Consider the following 19,658-nt stretch of genomic DNA (forward strand, 5'->3'; position numbering starts at 1 on the left):
GATTCTTAAAAGGAATGCATTTTACATAGAGAACAGCAAAGCAATTTTCTTGGAATATACTTGGATAATTGTCAACTATTTAGTTGGGAAATTCTTTACAGCGTTTAAAGAAATAAATTGGAGTTATTTTTGATTAAATCAGCGGGAAACTGAAACATCAGTTCAGCTGCAATTCCGGTATTCGGCAATCCTTATTAACGAATTATGTGTATGTTTAGTCATAATATTAATAATAAAATTGTTTTGTCGACAAACTTTTATGCTTGCATATTCATATCGTTTGTAAGAGTAACAAATAATTTAATCTATTCCTCTACCAGTTGGTTCTTAATTATATTTTACTTGAGATTCCAACGTATGCTGCCGGAAACAAAGACAAAAGCCCAGTGCTCTAATTGTACCAAATTAAATGTTCAATTCGTTTATGTTGTTGGGGGCTCATTTACAACATAATTAGCTGTATTACTAACTTAGTTATGTTGTGTGGAAGAAATAGAGACCAATTTCCTTTAATAAGTCCCTCACATGTTTTCTCGCCTGTAATTTCGTGCAAGTTAGCAATAGATATATTAACTTGAAGCATCAATGGCAAACCTTAAGAACTTGTTTTGCATCCTTTGCAACTTCTTCCCACATTTAGCTAATCTAACTTAATGGTTTAAGCAGGACTTCTATTACAGTATTTTGTTGGAAACACTCACTGAGGAGCTTCTATTTAGGATTGGGAACAGTTGAATCAGGCTCTTATAGTTTAGTACTATCACGTTAATGTGGGTAGTAAATGTGAGAGATCTGTCCAGTCTGATTCCCGGATACTTTACCTGGAAGCCGAGTCTTCAGTACAGTTTATAATGATTATTTTGTGGCGTGTGTGAAGGTCTTCCTTTTTAAAAATTTCTCGCGTTTTTTCGACGTTAATTTTTAATTTTCAATCTGTGAAAGTATTTTATGATTACATTATAGTTTTATGAAAGCCAGTTCGAAATATTGTCTATTCGCGATGATGGCGCATGTAGTGCCATATCTTCAGCAAACATTTTCTTTTACTGGCAAATCATTTAGAAAGATAATGCTCAGAACTGGCCCGAAGGTTGATCCTTGAGTGTTTATTGCGCTGGTCTCCTATGTGGAGGTTACAGGTTCCAGTCAGACTGCTCTTGCATTTTTTCTTTTTCGCAGCTTTCAGTGCTGCCTGCTGTTACAAAGGACCACTGTCCAGAAGCCAGAAGTGCACTGAAAAATTGTGTTTAAGATGTATTACTTGGCTTTTATTAATAATTACACTGGTTAGTCAAGATAGTCTGTTAAAGAACAATCATTCACATTGTTCAAACGCTAAAAACATTGTGTTCTTATTGTGAGACAAAAGCTATTCATCCTGTTAAAATACAGTTTCGAAAATTTGAACGATTTCCTTTTTACAAATTCATCGGAGATCAAAACATGCATTTCCGGTCAATGGCAAATTCGATAGTCTACATGATTGCAGAATTACTTCTTAAAAGATGGAAGAGAAAGTGAACAAGGATTTAATTACAATAAAGAATACAAATTTCAAGAATTAGATTTGCCTATAATCGATTACATAAAATTGAAATAATCATTTTGTTCTTATATATATGAATAATATATGAATATAAATGCGTTATATATATATATATACATATTATATTGTCCTAAAAAGCATATTGTCCATCAAAAGTTGATTGCTTAAAAGCTGTCTTGAAAAATTATTTAATTAAGCTTTTCAGAGGAGGGTAGTAAAGATTAGGAGTAAAAATTCAAGAAGTGGGTCCTTGTAGTGTACTGGGGTTACTGACAAGAGTGGGGCTACAACCTCTACAGAGATCGCCTCTGCTGGAGCGGCTGTTAGACGATGAGGGTACTCTAATCTAGGGGCGCGTGCGGGCGAGTGTGTAAATATGTTACCCGACCTAATATTCTTGAAGGGTGTAAAGTTTTCTTTTTTCCATCTCATCCACTTTCAACCCCATTTCCGGCCTGAAGGTCATATAACGTTATTCTGTATTGCTTTTTTTTTTCCAGTTCACCTTCAGCCCTAATCATTTCTTTATCGTGAATTTAAAAAAAAAATCTATTGAATTCTCCGAACAATTTGCTTACAAGATCCGTTTTGTCTTGTTGTTATCATTTAGCTGGTAAGAAAAGTATTGTTCTAAGATCCGCTGAATCCTGTAGATGTTGAGGACACATAATTTGGTTGTTTGGCGTAAAGTCAGCCTAAAAAAAAGTAGGCGTTACTTTACTTTTACTACTAATTCAGCAACTTGTAAAAAAAAATTGTTAGACAATCCAGAATATAAGATTTGAATTGCCTTATTTCAGTAGAATAAAATACCATTAGATTGGTATAATATTGTTACGACTTGAATTGGAATAAAGAGTTTGTTTGTCAGTTCAATGGCCTGAGAAGAAGCATTACGAAGTGCGAGCCAGTTGGAAGCGTGAGTGACCAAGAAAGTGCCTAGTCAGGGAATACAGGTTGTAAAGAACCTATTCCAGGCGTATTTACATAGCCTCTCTTTCCACTTGGCTTCCCTGGAGTGTGTACACTTCTCCTCTCTACTTTACCCTCCTCCAGGGACGCTTGGGCTCAGGTTCCAGTTTCCTGGAAGTTAGGAGCGAGATAAGAATGAAATACTAAACAGAACAAAATTTAACCTCCCGTTTCCAGTACTGTTTAGTTATAGGATAATGTTTTCCAAACCGGTTACAATTTAGCCCTCCATTAATATCCTGATCTTTCCCTTTTTTGTAATAACACTAATAACACAAACCTTCCAAAGGGTTAGCTCCCATTTTGCTCTAACACCTGCCACATCCAAGAGGTTGCATCTTAAGCCTCTCCCACTGTCCAAATAGATTTTAATAAAATGTAGATTTATGGGTTTACATAATAATCAATATAAATCATGACAATAAATAATGTTTATTGAATTTCTAACAGCTTTTTGATTTTAGAGGCAATATTTTAATAGTTTTTGCCGAAAATTAGAGAATAATTTTTGAACTTTTTGAGTTAGATTTACCTGAATTATTCGAACTGTTTACTAGAAAATCGCCACAAATTGAAAAAATTTACTTTTTTTCTATAGATTTTCTTCAAATTTGACCTTTCTTTTCCATGTAACACATGTTAATACGTAACATATTAATACCATCCTCGAGCTCGAATTGTGTGGTCTAAATTTAGAAGTTAGAAGGGGTCGCCAAACTTTTTTGATCATGGACCCCTCCATTGACCCACATAAAAGTAATTTTCAGTTAATTAAAATAAAACTATCCATTAGGTACTGTGTTTGTACATTTATTTTATGATTTTAAACATTTATTAAAGTAATTTCACATTGTGTAACAATAGTTGTATGAAAAATATCTTAATGTTGAAATTTAAATACCTTAATATTTATTAAATAATAAGTAATTATGAATAAGTAAAGTAACTACAATATTGCTTCTTAATTAATGAGATGGGTGTGCCTGGTGTTTCTTTGCAAGGTTCGCTATATTGGGTTCGAAAATTGTTTTTCCTTCGACCCCCTGGCTCAGATCGACCCCTACTTTTGTTAAATAAACCCTTGGGGGTCTATATATAGTCCACTTTGGCGACCTTTGGGTTAGATTAATGATCTTGCCAACAAACTTTTCAAGAAAAATGTTTCGTTTATGATTAACATAATCAGATGTACGACTTAAATGAAAATGTCAACGGTCTGTTGGTCGCACTTTATTTTTATTCTCGGAGGAAGGTTTTCTGCACTGTGATCAAAATGTATTGTGCCCGATTCTGGAGCGAGGTGAGACCACTTACTCTACATTACTTCCAGGTGATGGAACTCACTAATTCAAAGAAAATCGTGAGATAGGCGGTATCAGTACTTACTGCTGCCCTAATTACCCCTTTACTGCACAGCCTTCTTCTTAGGTTTTCAGTAGAAGATTTTCCTAAAAGGGTTCTAGATAGGATATTACTACTCAAAGTAACTAACTCAAGAAACTACCAGACTCTCCACGAACGGCCCAGGAAGAGCTGGCAGTTAGTGGGAAGTAAGCCACGCCCACCCAATCTCCCCTAAGATACTTAAAGTTTGACCTAACTCAAACCAAGGAAAACCAGGCTCTACAGGAAAGTTCCAGGAAGTGAGGGGAGCCAGTGGACAAAGCTAACCACATAATCCCCTGTGTCCAAAGCAAAATCCTCAAAATTTTGGGACTGAAGAAGATTATTTACCCTTTCAAACCTTGTGACCATCAGATCTTTAAGATAAGATCCTGGAGAGCGAAGAGCCGAAAATTAGGGATCACTATTCTCTGGTGTCAGTCACCTCTTCCTTAGAACCTCAACTACCTTCCTAGACAAAGCTTGAATTTGAATTAGTTGTGATTTGTCGATGTTGAGTTAAGCTGCCTACATTCACAGAGACCAATTTGGGGAAACCATTTCTTTGTTCCTCAGGATCGTCATTAAGTGCATCTTCTAGTGGTGACTCAAAATAAAAAATCAGCTCAATCATAAAATTTCATCTTTCGACAGAAAAGAGAGAGTCAAGTTAAATCTGAGGTCTATTCATTAACACTCACGAGGAGCTCCCTAAAAATAAGGGAATAACTCCCTAAGCTAAAAAAGGGCAGTGAGTCGCGCAATTATAGCAAAAGAAATACGGTAAGCGATGGAAGTCGTCCATAAAAGTGTTGGTCGAGTAGTGGAAGTTAATTTAGAGTCAAGGACCGTTCCCGTCACGTACATTTGAGGCAACCACATCGCCCCACGCAGCAGCCCCACTTATTCACTCTAGCAGCCCCCAGTTCTCCAGCCCATAACCACTGATCTAGCGCGACCACTTTCACAGGAAATTAACATTTTAAACTTCGGCCACCAGTTTGCCACTTTTGTTGCCAAAAGCTGGTCCATCCGCCGCACATCGTTTTCTTTCCCTCGCCCGTGTGCACGGCCAACTTTCCACCAGGAGGGTGGTGCTCTCTGCTAATGGAATTGGGCTTATCTCTAAAAACTAGGAAGGCAAGGAAATTTAATTTGTTAGCGTGTAAAAAACTGAGGGTAGTTTATAAAAATTAAATAACTAATTATTATTAATTTTTTTCAATCGCATAGCTTTAAATGCTTAATTGTACGTTTAGATATCTTACAAATTTCACTTTTTTTTACACTTATTTATAATACAGTTTCTATAAAAGTCAAATAGACGAAAGATAGATAGATCTTACAGTTAGTGAGGATTTTTACAAAAAGTTACATAATTTTTCAAACATGACTTCACTAAATTTAAAGTAAAAGAAACAATAAAATAACGCATTAATATTTTACAACCCAAAGTTGATTTTTTAGGAAGGATTACGTGATTTTAATTTCGGTTAAGCTATAAGGATGGCAGAAATATAGGAGTACTGATCCATCCATTAGGTGGTAAGTTTGTATGTAAATAGTTGTATATAGTAGAGGGATGAATGTGTGAAGCGAATGTATTTATAAGTAAGAATGGAGAGTGAGTGATATTCTAGTGATAAGCACCTAGACGATGATGCTGGGGCTGTATGGGGAAAGCCAATGCCAAAAAAGAAAAAGAAAAAAACAACTTTTTTTGGGGGGCAAAATAATGCGAATTGAAATTCATTTAAAATGGAGCAAATCTGAGTTAAACCAAATAGATTCAAATCTTCTAAACCAACTGTACAGTTTCAGTGCAGTATTACTCAAAATGCATTAAATTTTCGCATAAGATCTATTGTTAATTAAAGTAATTCTTTTCAGATCCGTATTTATCAATCCTTTATTTTATCTGAATACATTTTTTCTTGATGGATTTGGCATTCAAATTATAATTGTAAAGCACAGCCTTCTCTCAGCTCATTTCTAAGCGTTAGTTAGCAGCTTTCCTTAAAATAAGACAAATTTATACCCACTTTTGTGGTGTAGCTCATCCTAAATACTGTCAGTTGTTTAAGGGAGACGTGATTTTGGCCAGTAAAGAAACTGAAGATCGCACCGTTTACCACTTCTTCAGTTATCTTAAGCGGTATCCCAGGCACAAACATTATTATCAATAACGTTAAGTTACTTTATATAAAAGGAAAAACAATAAAGTACCCCCATTTTACTTGAAAGTACACCCCGGTTTTGTTCTGCTAGTAAATAATGAAAATCGCCAGAGCGGGTATACCCTTTAGATTTACCAGTTTTGGCGAGATATTTTCGGCATATATGGCCATTCACAATAATGGCCAGTGTTAGTGACGTTTATGGCGTTAAAATACATTAAAGAGTGGCTATTGAAAGGCCACTTCAGCGCCAATGTTACAATTCTAGCACAATACATTTTATATTATTTATATCACACAATAAACTTTGCTCTTTATACTTTTCTATTAATGGCAGGTAATCTATTGCCTTTTTTTTCACAAAAGCTCAGTTTTTCCATTGATTAACTTTGACATTCATTGATGTTTTACTTTAAATTAACTTCAGTATGGACACACGCACAACTTTATCTTATTGCCTTTCAACATCATTAAATATTTTTGAAAACATTATTAGGAGCAGGCCTAATTAAAACTTAGTATTGTATAATCTTGTTCTTCAGTGAGATGAGTCGAATGGTTCAAATGGTTTTAAAAGTCAAATAACATCTATTTCCAATAAAAATTAGTCTTTTACTCGTCTCAGCCGACATGTCAGTCACGTGTGTGACGAGGCGGACGATTCTTTCACCATTTCTAATTCACTCTGGCCGGTTTTTGTTTATCTGAACCGTTTGGGTTTCCAGTACTAATTCCGTAGAAGTTGCAGCTATCCAGCTTCTTCTGGCAATATCACAGCGGTAAAAATGGACCTGAGATCTGCAGTCTTAGAACCAATATCTTAATCATCAGCTTATTTCAACAATAAGCACAAGTGCTGAGTATAAATGATTTTGGTCCCTTAAGTATCTCATTGCTTTTTTCTAGAGCCAAGTTGAATAGAAGGCACGCTAGAACATCCGCTTGCCTTAACTCCTATGGAGTTACCGGGGAGTAATTGCTTTGAATCCAAACTGCACAACGCACCTCTGTCATCTTTGCTATCCTAATTGTTTAACAGAAGAACGGGATTTCCAACCGATATATTTGTTCATTGGTTTGTTTTACTGCTAACACGGTCAACAGTATCGTACGTTAATACCGAATAGACGAAGTAGTGATGCGTTCAGGATCTTGTGATCTCTTAAATTTTCAGTAACATTCTGTTAGAAAATATCTGACAAGCTTTTTCGAAAGCCGCTCTAGAAGAAGTCAATTTCCCGCTCTATATGGGATAATAGCTGGAAGAATTTGTGGTCAGGAGCTTACAAGCTCCAAGGAGCAAGGATACCACGAAGGGTTCTGCGAAGTGGTATCTTTTTGGATAAAAACCAAGACAAGGAAAAACGACTTTTTGACTTTACAATCTTATTCACTGTAGCAAGTTTCCTTAATTGCTTATTGAAGGTTATACTCCTTACACAGTATAATATTTGTTACTTTTTCCTCTCCTCATAACAGGAAGTAAGGGAGGGGATTAGCTAGTCGGTTGGCGTATTGGATTCCCACGCGGAGGACCCGGGTTCGAATCCAGCTACTGACCCTTAGATTTTCTCTTTCTGAAAGCTTCTTAGAACTCAAAAAAAAAACAGGAAGTAATTCAATCGTAAAATCACTGATTTTCAACTTTTCACCGGAAGGATAAGGGTGTATACAGGCATCCTTGAAAATTACCAAATCACGGAATTATTTGGTATTTTCAACTATTGCTTTGTAAAAAATTCTCAATAACATTAGGGGGCGAAAAACATTGTGTTCATTCCAGATTTTTCTAAACTACATTTTTGGTGACGTAATTTCCTGACGAATGATCATCTAGTTGCAGCGTCTGTAAAATAAAAGAAAGGAAAAAAACTTGAAAGCCAGAGATTTACCCGGAGAGATAGTGAGAGGTGGAATAACAATTAATGGGACTCGCAAGTGTACAGAAGGGCTGTGGACCGTGGGTATATATACAAATTAGAAGTTGTGAGTGGCCAGTTCATCTTCATTGAATGTAGAACCCAGGGCTGGAGAGATTTAATATCTCCATGACAACCAGCTTCCACCCTTGGAGTCTGGTCGTGACAAAACATGCTAATTTTATATATGGTGCGGACTTTTCAGTTAATTTAAGCATATACATCAAGTTTTTTTAAGCTTTTTTTTTTTTAATAAATAATAATTATCATTAATTAAATTATAACTTCAATCTTTTTATCTTTAACTTATCGCTCATAAGAGGAAATATTGCATTCATGTTGATGATTTGATGCTGAGATTTTCATCGGAAGTTACGCATTCGTTGTTTCCTTTTTACTACCGGAAAAGAAAACATGGTCTTTAGAAACGTCTTCCTCTTTCTGTCTTTTATTAACCATTAAATGAATTCCAAGCCTAGACCGGGGAATCGAACCCACAATACATCAAAACTTTGCTGGCCTCGCAACCACTCAATTCGCTCAGCTACTGTGTACGTCAGTCAAAGAGAGAGCTGCATATATTTACTTAATAATAATACTCATTTCATTTATAAAAGTAAACTATTGCAGCAAATGCATTTAAAAAAAGATGTAGGTAAGTCCTCGTAAACTGGATTAGTTCTTTTTATTTTTTTTTTATTCATTCATTAAAATTTGAATTTAAATCGAAAACTACAGGTAATTGAGGTGAAACCGCAATGATTGTGCATGCAAAATAGTTCTGACTAAGCTTATCTCTATTAAACTGACTTGATTTAATTGTTTTCTGTCCAACTGGAATGTATTCCAGTGTTTTAGTTGGGGCTGTGTCCAGTTTAACATTTACAGTGTTGTATGCTGAGATTAGTTTCTCTGTAGCTGCATGAATCGCTACAGTATGATTGGTTTTACCTGTTTCAGCTTGCAGAATTAGCCATTAATAAATCAAAGCTCTCTTATAAAAGCTTATAAATTAATTTCTTTCTTTACTGTATGAAGCAAAGGTACGAGTATGTAAAATTTTCGAAATTCAGTTTACGCCGACTTTAACCGTTTCGAGCTCTCAGGAAAAGAAAACGTGTGGTACATATTTATAAATTGGTATGTCTCCATTTCTAGAACGTTCAGTTCATTTCCGGCCATAATATTACTGAATTTAAATTCAGTAAACCAATTTTTTGCCTGAGGTTACCGCACTTATTTTAAATTCTACCAGATTTATTAGTCCCTTTTCTAAACATGTGTTCATAATGGATGTCAATAAAGTTGACGACACATCTCTGGTTCACTTCTTTCCATTTTCACATGCCTGAGGTAAAAGTATGTGTAAAGAATAAATTGAATTCAAAGAAATAAAGAGAAAAATGTACACCATTACATTCAGAGAGTTATTCGCACATTCATATTTGAAATTCATGTCTTGATTCATAACTTGATTACGGTTTATCACAGTGACGTCATATCCTCTATTAATAGTATTTATTTTATTGCGAGAGAAATATTTTTCAAATGTAATATTTAAAAAAAAAAGAAAAAAGCGAAGCGAACTCGATATGGTTATTGAAAAATTGGATTCCCCAAATAAAGTTTCTGTTAAAAATATTTGTATAAAATTGCTGTCTATTTATTGCTTTTACATTGTTACTGATGCATTGTACGCAGAGTATGTGACGTACAATACATCAATGTCTACATATTTATCGATTAAATAAATAAAAATTAGCATGTAAACGCTGTCGTAACATCCTCTAACAACGCTCAAAAGTATAATTTAAAATTTTAGACACGTAATTGATATAATTGATTTATACGACTTGTAAAATCGAACAGTTCACTATAATATAGGCGTTGACTTTATCTATCGTAGTAAGCATGTTTATTGCATTTCTGAATGGTTTTGAACTTACAACCATCATTAGAAGTTGATTACTCACTTCAGTGGAGAAAGTTCTTCTTTGGCTATGTTTCCATCTCTGACTATACTTGCTGACTGTGAGAGGAAAGTCCGTATCGCTTTCTGCGATAATCTACGATATTATCCAGCAGTGGGGGACTACATGTTCAATATTGTTGGATTACACTATAAGTTTAGCGAACTGGTCAAATTTTAATCGAGGTGCTCTTTCTGGGCTGAAACTTTAGATATTTTTTTTTTTTTTGGCCTCCTGAGCGAGCAGATTAGCCAGAAACTTTAGATTAGATTTGAAGGGGGACGGGACCCATGCCCCACGGCACTGCAGCCACTAAGAGGCTTATTGTGCCTCCCCCTTTATGTCTACTAGATGAAACCATCCCTTCTAAAAAGGTTGAGGACTTTCCCTACTTCTGCGCTAAAATCTCCTTTGGCCTCAAGAGTTCCAAAGATATCGTAACGCAGTCTCTCGATTGCAATGCAAACGAATAGCAGGTGAGAGGCCGTTTCCTCCTCTTCCTGACATAGTCTGCACAACGGTTCCGAGCTGATAAGCCCGCATCTTGTACAGATGCTTCCTGTAAAGCTGAGACTTTACATTTCATTTGGGTTCTATCATGGGACTCGATTGCCACTTTGCCGACTACTGAAAAAATTCAATCGATCACACTTGGGATTTTTTGTTTTGTTTTACTTCTTTAGAAGTATCTTTAAATTATGTTTACACAGACCGTCAAACGATCTATCTGCACTTGCGAATTGAGCTGTGAAGCTCAACCAAGTGCTCCAGTTCCGAAAGAATGCGTCTCTCAGTTCAAAATTCTCCGAAAGAATCACTCAAACATATATCCACACAGACCTGAATATTCCCTACATCAAAGACCTATTCCATTTTCTGATACATTTCCATAGTCACTACCACCCCATACAGATTCTCTTATCGAGCAGCTAAACTCCAAGAAATCCCAGAGGATGGCTGAAGCACCAGTCTCCTCGAGATGTCCTCTTTTGACAGATATCTGTCTAATCATAGGGGATTGTCATCATGACTACTCCTTCGCGTTGTACCTGATTGTGATATTGGTAAACCCTTAGTTAAACTTCTCATTTTCCACAAATGAATTATCGTGAACAAAACTCAATGAATCGATATTAGATAATTTACAGAAAATTTCCCCTATCATTTCCTTACACGATTCTAATATCTTCACCTAAATGAAGAGGTAAGCGTTGAGCGTGGATAAGGCTTTGCCAAATTATTCGCTAAATATTTCTCACTTGGAGGCAGCACCAGCCAGCTGTTGTAGGACGGGGTAAACAGCAAGTTGGAAGAGGCTGAAAGCAATCTAGAGCCAGTTATTTACCACAGAGTGTGCTGCTGTTGTACAAACTGTGGCTGACATTCTTCTGTTAAAAGGAGCTCGTTCATACATAATTAAATCTACTTTAAAACTGTTACAGCTTTAATAGGTGTCTTTTTCAACTTATATATAATATATAATTAATTATATTATATATTTCCCATAAAAATAAATTTGCTCTTTTATAGATTTAAGTACAGAAGTTAGGCCTCTCACTTCTGTTAGGAACTTTTAGTCGAGAATATGGATTTTGACGGAGTTTGTGAGAACTATGAATTTTTTTATGAAAAAACTTTAAATTTCAAGAAAATAATTATACAATATGTACTTTTTAATGTCAGAAACTTTTAGTGCTGCACGAGACCGAGACGAGGCGAGACTTTATGCAGATCTCGCCTCGGTCTCGTATGACAAATGACTCGTCTCGATCTCGGTCTAGGTCTCGTCGAGATATCTCGTTTTTTTTTTAATTTTTGTTTAAGTATTAAAAATGAAAAAAAAATGAACCCAATATCTGAGCCAAACACCAGTAGACGTTGACATTTTAGAATGGTGGAAAACACATGAGAATCCTTTCAAAAATTTGTCTAGAATGGCGAAAGATATTTTTAGTATCTGTGCAACTTCAGTGCCATCGGAAAGATTATTTTCGCAAGCTGCGTTGATAATGATCAATAGAAGATCTTCTCTAACTTCTGACTCAGTAAAAGCTCTTTTATGTATCAATGCTTGGGCAAAGAGTAACTTAAAAACGAAAATTTGTGGCAATATTTTTTAGATGCATAGATAGTCTTTTTTTTCAAATTCACTAATTCTAAAATATAGTTCAAATAATATCAAAGTTCAAAGTATTAGATTATTAATAGTGAAATTTATGAAATTGAATGAATGAAATGATATGATATGAATTTATGTAAAAATTATGTAATTTAAAGTCAAATAGATGTAGTATTATTGAACATATATAATAAAATCGTATCTTTTAATAATTAATTCTATACCCGTATATTAATAAAGAACACAATTTTATAATTTTGTAGCTAAAAATTAATATTTGAAAAACCGAGACGAGACCAAGATTTCTCGAATAAATCTCGACGAGATATATATAATGTCTTGGTCTCGGTTGCTCAAGTCTCGTCTCGGTCTCGGTACCGAGATTTGTCTCGATTCTCGTGCAGCATTAGAAACTTTTTAATTAAATAGAAAATTGTTAGCAAACTAAATTATTCATTTTGCTGGTTGTTGAAAAGTTAACAGCCAATATATTCAACTGTTAAGTACAAAACTTCTAAATTAATAAATTTACTGTGAGGTTAATGTACTGTAATAGTTCTTGTCACAATAAAACATCTCCCAGTACCTCAGGATTAGCTGTGGCAATGTCGCCAAAAGTTGGCACTAATGCCAAAACTACTGTCACTATTAATGTAGTTGAGGCCACCGGATGTTGTAGTGATTCTGGGGAAGTTCAAGGCGCTTTAAATAATGTATTATTATTCGTGAATTTCCTAAGAAATTCTCAAATAAATTTTCCTTAAAATAAATTTATTTATTGCCGGAAGAGAGATTTGTGTGAATTCTCTTTTCAAAATTGAATAATGTCGATGTTGTCTCTGTAATAAATGACGTCAGTTTATGTCATTTTTATCACATGCGCAATGAATAAGACAGAAATATGTTTCTTCTTAAGTTGAAGGTCGGTTATGGCCTACGTCCGTTGCTTTACCAGAGTATTGAACTTGGTTAAGTTTGTTATACAGGGTGTTCATTTTAAGATGGCTCAAATCCATTTCATGCTTAAACGGTTGATCTGAGCAAAAAATGGTAGAGGAAAAATTTGTTGCTCGTCATCTCTAGTTTCAGAATATGTAACTTGATTTCAGATTCCTGCTCGCATACGCGGCAGACGCGCGACCAAAAGTGAGGGTTTGTAGTTGAACCCCAGTTTTACATACACAGTTTTGAAGAGTATAAAAAGTTTTGAAAGGTGCTAGGCCATTTCAAAACAGAATAAATACCAGAGTATTTAATAATCTTATTTCAATTGTTTACCTTGTTATCAAAGAGAAAGAAGAGCACGCGATAGGTCATTTTTATGTATTTTTTCATCCCCTTTCTAATAAAAATATTGCCAAGGCAGTAAAGCTAATATTTTTCTTAATATCGGGAAATAAGTCATTTTCCGAGTGATTTTTCTAAGAAAAATCAAATGTTAAGAGCTTTAGATAATCTCAAGCATAAACAAAATGGCTAAAAATAAATATTACACCTGTTACAAACAAGAAGGTTTAATAATTATTAGGTAATTTTGGGAGAGTTGCGTTTAATTGCCAAAAAAATTGGAAACCTCCTGCCACATATTTAAGTGATCAATATCTTTCATTCAAAGGTTCAAACTTATTCCTTAATTTATCAAATGATGCACTTTACTCAACTTTTGAAGCATGTAACTGTGCCTTCAAAGGTGCCTCCTCAGATACAGAGAGCAGTTGATAACCTCCAGGCTAACCTGGCTTGCGAGCCAGAGGAGGCATCTTTGAATGCACAGAACATGCTTCACATGCGAACTGCAAACCCTCACTTTTGGTCGCGCGTCAGCCGCGTATGCGGGCAGGAATCTAAAATCAAGTCACATATTCTGAAACTAGAGGTGACGGGCAACAAATTTTTCCTCTAGCATTTTTTGCTCAGATTAACCGTTTAAGCATGAAATGCATTTGAGCCATCTTAAAATGAACACCCTGTACTACGTATATTTAGATAAGTCGCCACATTAGATTTTAGACATTTGTCTTTCCAACTACTCACAACATTTTAATTTCATATTTGACTAAGTTAGAGGAAGTATTGTGATGGCGGAAAGTCAACGAAACTGTGTAGGAACTGGAAATACTTATTTTTAAGGCTTTCTAGCTGTGAACAAAAAAAAAAATGACAAGTTTTTAGCGGAAGTTCTAATTATTAGCCTGTTTGAAGAAAATTCGAAAAATGGGTTTATTGCAGAAATCTCAAAGTTGGTTTTCTCCTTCAATTTTAATTTCGTGAAAACTAAGCTATTAGCGCAATTTTAAGACACTGTTCTAAGGAAGTACTCCATTATTACGAATAGATTTTCATTGTTTTTGCTACATGTTTTATGAATCGATACAGATCAATAAGATCACTATATCGCAAAAAGTATTTTGCAATATTGTCCTTAATTGAATGTTGTGGATCTAGCAGGAAAAAAAAAAAAAATGAGACTAAACCTTTTTGAATTCCCACTTTATATGGAAAAAATTGATTAAATTGAAAAAGCCAGCTGCAAGTTTGCCATCATTAACAGTGTCAATGCCACCAATATCTGACATGTGGAAATTTAATATAAATAACAATTTTTCCCAGAGAGAAAGAGCTCGCTTGAAATGTAGGGAGTCTGGTTATGTAACAGTATTACCTATTACATCCGGTAATTGGATTTGTCCAAAAGCTCTTTCCTGTTTTGTGCACACGTTGTGTTGTTGTCATTAGTCATTTTGTTCTTTCATTTTTGTTTTGTGTGACATGATTATCTTGACGCATTTGTACACTTTCTCTTACTAGCTAAGTAATAAGTAAACACTCTCTAGCTGAGGTGGGAACAAAATACAAAACGAATTTTTTGTAAGAAACTGTGACCTTATATTTCGTTAGGTTACACCCATGCAACCGCCAAAAAAAATCGATGCAAAGGAAAATCTCTCAACCAATGGTTTATTTTGAAAATTCATGTTTTTTAAACTTGATACCAAAAATTGCAAATATTTAGGTTTACAGTTTTGATTTAAAAGAAAAATTTCAAGGAGAGAAGGGATGTGAAAAGTACACCACCGGAAGGAAGAGTTTTTCATTTTTTTTTTTGTGATTTTCTCAAACATAAGTAGTATAATTTTCTCTGCAAGTAGCTCTAAAATTTTTGTTGCAATGATTTGGGTAGAAAAATTTTGTTTTAGGATTATTCTGGGGTAGTAGCGTGGATCAGCATCCATCTGAGATTGTTTTATATTTATTTATTTTTTTAAAAGTAGGATTTTAAAACATTTGGTTTTGTTTTAAGAGAAATACGTGTTCCTACCAGATTTTTTTCAGACTTGGCTCCTAACATTCATTTCGTGGACTGGTCTCCATGGTAATGTGTTCCAGTTCTCTTATCTTCTTGCCCACTAAACTGAACCGACATTATTATCTCTTGTGCCTACTCCAAGGTCTGCCACCCACTCTTACCACTCGGTCGGTGTTCCCTTCAACATCTGCACCACTCGACTTTTCTCCAGGATTCCACTGTCCACTAAAACACACCTCAAACTCTATTCAAAATCTCCAAAACTTTCTAATAGAACTTATTTAATAATGAATACCACCCTCTAGTAGACGCCCATCCAGAAATATCCCTGACTTCCTCTAAAACCTCCAGACTAAAAAGTTTCCCTCAAAACCTTTCTCCGCCCCTCACTTCCACCCCCAAAATGAAACTTTACTTAATCTTAAGCATTTTTCTTTTCAGATTTCTTTTTTTATATGAAATATTTTTCGCAGTTGTTGCTTTTATTTATTTTATTTTTTCTCTCAATAATTCAATATCATTAGCGTATAAACTGATTCAGTTTTTGAAGACACACGATATTCTCTCTGTCTCCCATTTATTGCAGTTCTAATTGCATCTTCCCATCTAATAATTTAATATATTTTACTTGACGCGTTTTTCAAGTCTGCAAAAGGATCCACAGGAACAGAAGACGCGTTTATTTCCTGTAAAAATACGTTCTCTCAGCAACAGTAAATGGAAGTAAAAAAAGTAACTTTTAAGAATTTAGCTGCAGTTTTTTACCATTTTTGGAGGGAATATATTGTAAATCTAATAATAATACAAAGTAATTGTAATTTTATAATGCATTATTAAAAATATTTCAGAGGTAATTAATTATTAATTATTTTAATTTTGTTCCAGATCCAATGATGTCCAGATCTGGTCCATCGTGATGCTAGAAGGTGAATTTAATTTTTATTATTTTTAATATCTGGATCACAGCTAATCAGAATTTAAGTTGATGTGGTATAGATATACTGTGCTTTTTGTCTACTGAATGAGGTTCAGTTCGAAACATTAGGTATCACTGAGATAGAGGTGCCAATCTATTCCTGGTTCTGCAAGTGGTTTTCTGCAACAATGCACCTTCATTGTATCAGCTTCCTTCTACATTGACTTCCCCTTCAAAAGAGAGATTTGTTGTTGCACATCCCTGTAAATCTTAATAAACACTAAATTTTCCTCAATAAAATTTAGAATAAAAGCGATAACCAATTAATGTGGAAAACAGAGAATAGTCGTAGTGGAAATAGGAAGAAAAAGCCTGAAAAATCACTTCTTTAGAATCGCACTCTGCCGAAACTTAAGTTTCTGGTGTTAAGAAACAGCTCTAAAACTTAAAGAAGAGTATTTATCTTGTCTGAGCACTGTTGCTGTTGTTTTATGGGATATAACTGTCTTCTTAATAAGTCATGATTTGATCCAAAAATGAATAGTTTTTGTGGCGATTAATGTGAAAATTGTTGCTTATTTTTCCAATCACTATACTCTTTTTTTGGAGTTTATCACCTTTCCAATGAGCTTTAAACTATCAATAACATCAGTGTGGCTAGCGTACAGTTGCTCCACAAAACACTTCATCGTTTGGGATGGGTTCGATTCTACTGTAGTACTTTGGGGCATCGGATTACCAACCGATTAGTAGTAATTGCTCCGCCAAACATTTCATCGTTTGGAGTGGGTTGTAGTAGTTTAATCCATCGGATTACCAATCGATCTGTAGTAATCAAAATCTCTAGATAAAAAGTTTTGGAATTCATGTTACAAAATATTTTCTCTTTCAGTATTGGTGCTCAAATAAGGCATTAAGTTTTCCAACTGTGACAGCAGGCAGCAGGGTTTGAACCCATCTCCGGAATGTAGTGATGGTTCCAAAAAATGGAAAAACAATAAAGTTGAAGTAAAAACAATGGCGCAGTCTTATTTAACAGAAAATTTACTATAAGACAGTGTAGCAATAACACGAAATCAAAGTAGATATTTGATTCAGGTAAAACTTTTTGAAAACCCGCAAAACGTTCAAGAAATTATACATTACCTCTACGGTCTGATCAGTCATTCCTAAACTGCATTTAATTTGTAACTCCTGTACTTAAGAAAACTTCCAAGAAATGTGCTAAATGTTCTATTTTCTGTAAATACTCCATCCCAAAGTTCAGGATGTTATTTACTCTGTCTGCAGAAATTCTCACCCAGCTGTTAAATCAATATCTAAGCGTTGTTCCCCCTTTTTAACCAATATTATCATTTTCTTTTCTTTTTCTGATTAAATGAAACATCTTGTTGAATAAATTACGTTAAAGATGTTCAACTTGTTAACAACCGAGACCAGGTGTTTTGTAACCTTAATTAAGATCCACCCTTATTGACTATTCATTATGCGGTTATTTATAATTCTGACGTAACACTGCGACTCAGTCTCTCTCTTGTTTACTCAGAAAAGTTGTTAAGACTGGCTTCCAGAAGATCTGGTGTTTCTATTTTCTCGTTTTGTCGCTAGAAGTTGTATTTGTGTAGTGTTTGAGTTTCGAAGTACTTGTTTTGAAGTTTTGTTCTATTTTTAAGTAGTTGTTCTCATCTATGCGTTTAACTTCGGTAACCTTTTTTTTTTAGAATCTTGGTTTCTGTTCTTTAAGGACACTTCCTTCCTTGTTTTGTTCTCCCTCTTGTCTTCCACCTAATCGGGGGCAGAAACCTCTACATCTTGCACCCAATTCAATCGTACCTTCTGGAAGCTCTTCAAACGTCCTTCTCTGTCCACGCTTTTGATCCATCCTAAGAGATTACCAGCTATTAATTTTAGTGCATCATTTTTCAGCCGCTGCAGGTTCTCTTCCTTGCAGAGTTCTAGGTTTTCCTCTTTCTCCTGTATTCCACCCTTTTATTCACTATTCACCGTTTTAGTGGCGAGAATGCTATAAAGAACTTCAGAACTTACATCAGTTTTTCAGCGATTCAGCCTGGTTACTCTGCTGCTTTTAGATTCAGTCTTTCAACTCCGGTAAGGAGCTCGAAATATTTGGTAGAATAAGCGTTAGGCCTCTATAAAAGAAGCTCATGAAGGACAAGGGACACAGCTAATTCCTGTTCCGCACGGATGAGACAGGCAAATATCTGCCTCGGAAACAAAAACAAGAAGAGATCTGAAGCGTACCTCGTTCTCAGTAAAAATAGGCTTCGCATACTGTTGGAAAAGATCATGAAAAAGATAGGTCTACCGCACGATGGCTCTGCAGATTCTTCTTAGAGATGGGGGAGTCTTCAATGCATCTCATGACGCAGTCATCATCCTAGGAAGATTCGGTTCTAAAACTGTTTGTGGTAGACATCCAGTCATAAAACCCTGCTAGATTTTGGATCCCTTGCTGCATCAGTTGGGAGACACAAAACTGATCTATACTGAACCCAGGCACTAGATCCCATTCCAAATAAATCATTATACAATAAAAATCATTCCTTGAAGAAAAGAGCCTTCATTTACACGAAATTCGATCTCGTTTATTATGCTTCTAAAGAAATTAGATTTGTTAACCCGTTCGATCAAACATATTGTGTTTTCGAGTAATCAATTTCCTTTTGATGTAAGTTCTTCGAAATGATTTTCAGTTGCCTTCCTCTACTTGCAAGACAAGACACTTTAAGTAACGGAGAGCTTTTTGTAATACATGTCAGTGTGGAGGCTGCCATTCTAAGTGCTGTGTTGATTGACTAGAAAATCCACGGGGACGCCCGAGACCTTCTAAAGAACATTTACACTGTAAATAACCCTTCAATTCCGTCAAATTACCTTGTTGCCGTTTATACAGACAGATCAATTTATTTTCAATTTTATACTTTCTCTCAGTGATTTATTTTGTTCACAATTTCTTTTGAACCATTTAAAATGGAAACAGAATATAATCCATTTTCATTCCCAATTGTTTTCAAAATATCATTTTAAATTGGTGGTGGAAAAAACGTACCATTAAAGGAAAATATGGTTATTGATAGAATCCGTTATTACAGCATTTTTCCAAAGGGCAAAACTCTAATAACGTTTTAAAAAACTGATTGGTCCTAGTGTGCAACTCCTAAATGGTATTGTTAAATAATTACCCACACAAATGGCTCTATGTGTATGCCATTCGGCTAATGGTTGGGCTAACAAAATTAACTGAGAGATATATCTCTTTCATTTTGTGTGCAGGTCTGCCCGTGGTGTTTGTACGACGGAGTCGTGGTCCATTTTGTGACGACTTCGT

The 19,658-nt window shown here is 35.0% G+C and overlaps 1 protein-coding gene across 9 annotated transcripts in view; it reads left to right on the forward strand.

Moving 5' to 3' along the window:
- LOC141450413 (uncharacterized) overlaps window positions 1-19,658 on the forward strand; it is a 645,025-nt gene that overhangs the window by 351,087 nt on the left and 274,280 nt on the right. For all 9 annotated transcript variants that reach the window (XR_012456100.1, XR_012456102.1, XR_012456101.1 and 6 more), the window contains one exon: window positions 16,279-16,319. Coding sequence is in view for 5 of the 9 variants with exons in the window: in XM_074120843.1 (XP_073976944.1) it covers window positions 16,310-16,319 (10 nt within the window). In the remaining 4 variants the exon portion in view is untranslated. The remainder of the gene's footprint in view (window positions 1-16,278; window positions 16,320-19,658) is intronic.

Source organism: Rhodnius prolixus, unplaced genomic scaffold, assembly GCF_049639745.1.
Source record: "Rhodnius prolixus isolate KJV_2025 unplaced genomic scaffold, Rpr scaffold_2, whole genome shotgun sequence".
Lineage (NCBI taxonomy): Eukaryota > Metazoa > Arthropoda > Insecta > Hemiptera > Reduviidae > Rhodnius > Rhodnius prolixus.